The following is a 4,981-nucleotide window of genomic DNA, read 5'->3' as shown; positions in this document are numbered from 1 at the left end:
AAAGCTCTCATGGCCGGCCGGACGGGGCAGCGCAGGGAGTGGGGACGCGGTGGGACAGCGACATGGCCGGCCACACGCAGCAGCCGAGCGGGCGCGGGAACCCCGGCCCGGGCCCCGGGCTCGGCGCCTCGGAGCGGGTGGCGCTCAAGAAGGAGATCGGGCTGGTGAGCGCCTGCACCATCATCATCGGTGAGCTGGGCCTGAGGCGGGTGGGGGCTCAGGACTGCAGGGCCGAAGGCTGGGGGTGCGCACAGCCGCGCCGAACTAGGGGCACCCCCTCTCTGGGCGCTCCTACGGGTCTGCGACAGGGTGACCGCGGGCGAGCGGACGCCCGGGCGCCTTCGGTGTCTCGCCTAGGAGGGCGTGCTGACCCACACCCAGGGCAGGGGCTGGCACAGCGTGGAAGAGCTTGTTTCCACCTCCCCAATCTTTGCCGGAATTTTTGCACCTGAGGGAGTCGTGGGTCCCATCCACAGCTGAAATCCTCCTCCTGCCTGTACTTCACCGTGGGGCTTTGGCAAGGCAATTACCTTCAGTTTCCTCATCTGTGAAATGGAGATAATGGCTGTAGTCTTGCCTTGAGTGCAGGAACCTCCCAAGTGTGGGGCTGGTCAGGCTGATGCCGACATAAGCCCCAAGTTCTGGGCTGTGGGTCAGTCTGATCCCTACTGGGTGCACGGTCCAGGTGCCATGCAGTTGGAGGTCAGGGGAGCAAAAGGACTATGGGAACACTGGACAGGTAGAGCCAACACAGAGGAAATAGGTTCAGAGCATGTAATTACTGCAGGGTTTGGCAGCAGGAGCCAGGGAGAGAAGGCGGTAAAGCCCATGACCGGGAGGCAGTGGTGGGCAGACGAAGCCTGCAGGAAGGCCGACTGCTCCCTGAGCTGGGATCCCAACAGGCACTTGCATCGTCTGGCCTCTGGCTCCAGCTTCCCCACCTGACAATGGGTCCATGTGTACTGCCCCAACACAGGGGCTTCTGGGTTAGCAGAATGCCAACCAGTTGGGACAATGAGAATCGTGGTGGGATTTTTCTCCCTCTGTCAAAGTCATGAACACTGACTCCCTGGGAACTGGCAGTGGGAGCTGCTTGTGTGTCCACTGTTCTCCGGCCCTTAGACCCCTAGAGATAAAGTTGGGCTTGGCAGGGCAGACCCAGGCTCTTCACCTCCTCCTCCGCTGCCACCCCTGCATTAGGAGCTCCTGGGCCACAAGTGCAGTCTGGCTCTTGTCCATACACAGCACTCACATCGAGTTGCCCCTGAGCACAGACCCTGGGCAGGTAGCTCCACTGGCTCACCCTCTTGCATCTATGATGGTATCTCCTGGGATCTGGCCCTGGGAGCTTCCTGACCTAGGGTGCCTCTGCTACAAGAAATGGCTCTTTCCCACCCATACCCTCTCCAGGAGCTGTCCCCTTAGGAATGGGAAGCCCGTGCATCATGGGTGTCATGGGGTGAAGAGGCTGACTCTGCCTCGAGCCTGCTGCAGGGCCAGGCAGGGGCAGGGAGAGACAGCTCTTCCTGTCCTGCCTCAATTAAACCCAGCATCCTTGAGCTGCATTCCTACTCTGCACCTTGCCCACATCCCGTCATCCTCAGGTCAGGCAGAGGCTGCCAGGCTCCTGTTGCCCAAGAAGAGGGCCTTGCCGGTGGTGGCAGTGTGAGTGGAGGAGGCTAGCTCCACCATCACGCTCCTTCTCCCACACATACCCTGCAAGAATTCTCCCATTCAGCCCAGGTCTTCCCTGACAGCTCCCCCAACCTTTAGCCCATTCCTGCTGTCCCAGGTCCACCACCTCCCCTCAGCCTCCAGACCTTGAAGGCTGAGCTAGGGTGAAGGGGAACTTGGCCAGCCAAAGCTGGTGGATTCAGCAAAAGAACCCAGATGACTTGACCCCCAGCCTAAAGCACTCAGTGGTGGTCCTATGAGCCTGGCTTGGGGAGCTTTGGAGGATCACAGCAGGCAGAAGGCTGGACTGAGCAGGAGACAAGCGAGGAGACAATCAACCTCAACTAGAAGGTGACAGGAGGTGAAGACCTGGGCAGGTGTGGGTTGTCAGCATCTGCATTGCCCTCCCCACTTGAGGCTATGAGGGCCCCACCCCCTCCCCGTTCACTGCTCTGGGGGGCCCACCTTCCCCTGCCCCAGATGGGCCCACTTTCTCTACACCACTATCCTGGGGAACCTGATCAAAGCCAAAAATGTCTTCCAAGTGTCATATTTTAGCTTTAAAAAATCTTGAGAACTTTACATCCTGCTCCATAATCTATCCTTGTTTGTTACCAGTTGCTGAACTTGTTATCTCTACTTTCTCTACACCACTATCCTGGGGAACCTGATCAAAGCCAAAAATGTCTTCCAAGTGTCATATTTTAGCTTTAAAAAATCTTGAAAACTTTACATCCTGCTCCATAATCTATCCTTGTTTGTTACCAGTTGCTGAACTTGTTATCTCCAAAACTTCCACATAGACCCTCCCAGGAGATCGTGTAATCCTCTCTCCCTTATACTCTGCCCCAGCCCAGGCTAAGGAGTGAGGCCTTCAGGACTGGGGAGATAAGGAAGGACTGGCTGTGGACAGGAGAGAGACTCCACTTAAAATGTGTTTAGGACAGTGCCCGCCGACCACGACAAGTACAGCAGGAGAGGAATAGGCTTGGCTGGAGGAAGTAGAGCCAGTGGGATGGGGGCCGTGCAGGCCCCATCACATCCAGTATCTGTTCAGAGAAACAGTTCCTATTACATTATGAACACATGCTCTTCCTTTAACTCCTTGGTTCTTGTCCCCACCTTGCAAGACGGGAAATTTTATACCCATTTTACAGATGTAGAGGCTGAGGTTGGAAGTGAAATGACACCTCCGCAGGTGGTAGACTCAGGATTTGGAACCAGATTCCTAAGGTCCAGTGCCCTTCATATTGCTCTGATGCTAAGCACAATTGGGGCCATATTAAGAGCCCTGGATGGGGGAAGGTTGGGGACTGAGCTGGAAGCTCCTCCAAGCAGGGTTTACTGAGCTCCCCACTCCACTACGGATGGACAAACAAACAGATGGACAGTGAAGTTCCCCACCCACCCCCGCCCCCACCCCCAGCAGCTGTACATATAGGGTCTCTCATCCTGACTCAGCGACCTCAGCCAGCTCCCTCACCTGATCCACAACTAAGGAAAGGATGTGACCACATCTGGCAGAGTGGCAGTCACCCCTGGGTCTGCTGACCAGGTTCTTCCTCCACTCTCTCCCTTTGACTCAATGTCCAGCTCATGCAGGTGTTTGTGGGTCAGGCTCAAGTATGTCCAGGGACTCAGGAGTCAACTCACGAACCCTATCTCCTCAGAAGCCCATCCCCGCTCACCTAGCCTCAGTCAGGCCCCTCTCTGGGGTCTCCAGGGCTGGAGGTAGCTGGGCTGCTCAGAGAGGATGAACCCCTTCAGGACCCTAACCTTTCCTCATTGGGACCCCGAGGAGACATAAAGCTACATGGGAGCTTGTCTGTGCCTCATACAGCCCCATTTACAGATGAGGAAACGGAGGACCGAAGGCTGCAACCTGCCCAGAGTCAGATGCCCTTGGTGTACTTCGCGACACCAGTGGGTGCCAGGGCAGCTCCAGCTACAAGGATGGGCCTGCCAGCCCTGGACACACTCCTTCATCTATTCAACAGTGATGTGCTGACAGTGCTGGGCACTGTTCTAGGTGCTGGAGACACAACAGGGGGCCAGACAGACAAAATCCCTCTGCTCCTGGAGCTGACATTCTGGTGTGGGAGTCAGACAGCGAACAAGATAAATCAGCCAAATGTACAGTAACAGGATCATGATAAGTGCTGAGACCAGACAAGCAAGCCAGGAAGGAGGATGTAGGCTGCTGGGGGTGGGTTTTTTTGGTCAGAGATGAGTCGGGGAGTGGGGTGGGGTTCAGTTGGTGGGGGGCTTTGCAAGCTGCAGGAAGGACTCTGCCTTTTTCTCTGTGTGAGGTGGGAGCCTTGGGAGGGTTCTGAGCAGAGGAGGGATGGGATGGGACTGGATGGGCTCACTGTGGAGAAGAGGCTGCAGGGGACGGAGCGGGAGCAGGAATGCCGGTCAGGAAGCTACTGGAGTCACCTGGGCAAGAGACGATAGTGGCTCAGGGCAAGGTGGTGGGGCGGCGGAGGTGCTGAGAGGAGGCTCAGTTCTGGATGTGTTTGGAAGGTGGAGCCAGAGGATTTGTCATGAGCTGAATGTGGAGTGTGCCATTTATTGATCAGGGAAGACTGCGAGAGGAGCAGGTTCAGGGGAAAGGCAGGAATTCAGTTTTGAACATGTTATGTTTGAGATGCCTATTGAGTAGTTAGTTGTATACCCAGGTTTAGCTTATTGGAGAGATCCGTGCTAGGGATATAAATATGGGAGTTGCCAACAGAAACCAGGGGGCTGGATGAGGTCTCCAAGGGAGTGAGCGTAGGAAGAAAAGGGAAGAGGCTGCAGGACTGAGCCCTGGGCACCCGGCATTTAGAAGTCAGGAGAGAGAAAGGACCAGCAAAAGGTTCTGAGGAGTGGCCAGGGAGGCAGGAGGGAGACCAGCAGGCTGAGTGAGGAGGAAGTGATCAACTTGCCACATGCTGACAAGTCGAGTATGATGCAGCCTAGGGCTTGACTGTTGGGTTCAGCAACGTGGAGCTCATCGGTGACTACGGCAACACTCAGCCTGGAGATAGGGCATGGGCGAGGCCAGACTGGGCTGAGCCAGGCACAGAGGGCTCCACCCTTCTGCTCTTCCATCTCTCCAGAGGAAAGTGGGCTAGGCTGGAAAGTGGGCTGGGCGCACTGGCCAAGTAGCAGCTCCAGACATGTCCTGGATATCTCCACTCACCTCCTTGGGGTTCTGCCAAGATCTTGACGGTCACATCTGTTCTCCTGGAGAGATACCTGACACATGCTTACCATGAGGACATGAAGACACTCGTGTTGGGGGGGGGGGGAAAAGGCTTCACCT

The 4,981-nt window shown here is 56.3% G+C and overlaps 1 protein-coding gene across 1 annotated transcript in view; it reads left to right on the top strand.

Annotated features, from left to right (window-relative positions):
• Positions 1 to 62: 62 nt before the first annotated feature.
• SLC7A10 (solute carrier family 7 (neutral amino acid transporter light chain, asc system), member 10) overlaps positions 63 to 4,981 on the top strand; it is a 16,876-nt gene continuing 11,957 nt past the window's right edge. The window contains exon 1 of the mRNA XM_008583019.1: positions 63 to 189. Coding sequence (XP_008581241.1) covers positions 63 to 189 — 127 coding nt within the window. The remainder of the gene's footprint in view (positions 190 to 4,981) is intronic.

This window comes from Galeopterus variegatus, unplaced genomic scaffold (assembly GCF_000696425.1).
Source record: "Galeopterus variegatus unplaced genomic scaffold, G_variegatus-3.0.2 Scaffold2795, whole genome shotgun sequence".
Lineage (NCBI taxonomy): Eukaryota > Metazoa > Chordata > Mammalia > Dermoptera > Cynocephalidae > Galeopterus > Galeopterus variegatus.
Note: the sequence above shows the minus strand (reverse complement) of the source record. Positions and strands in the feature narration are given on the sequence as shown.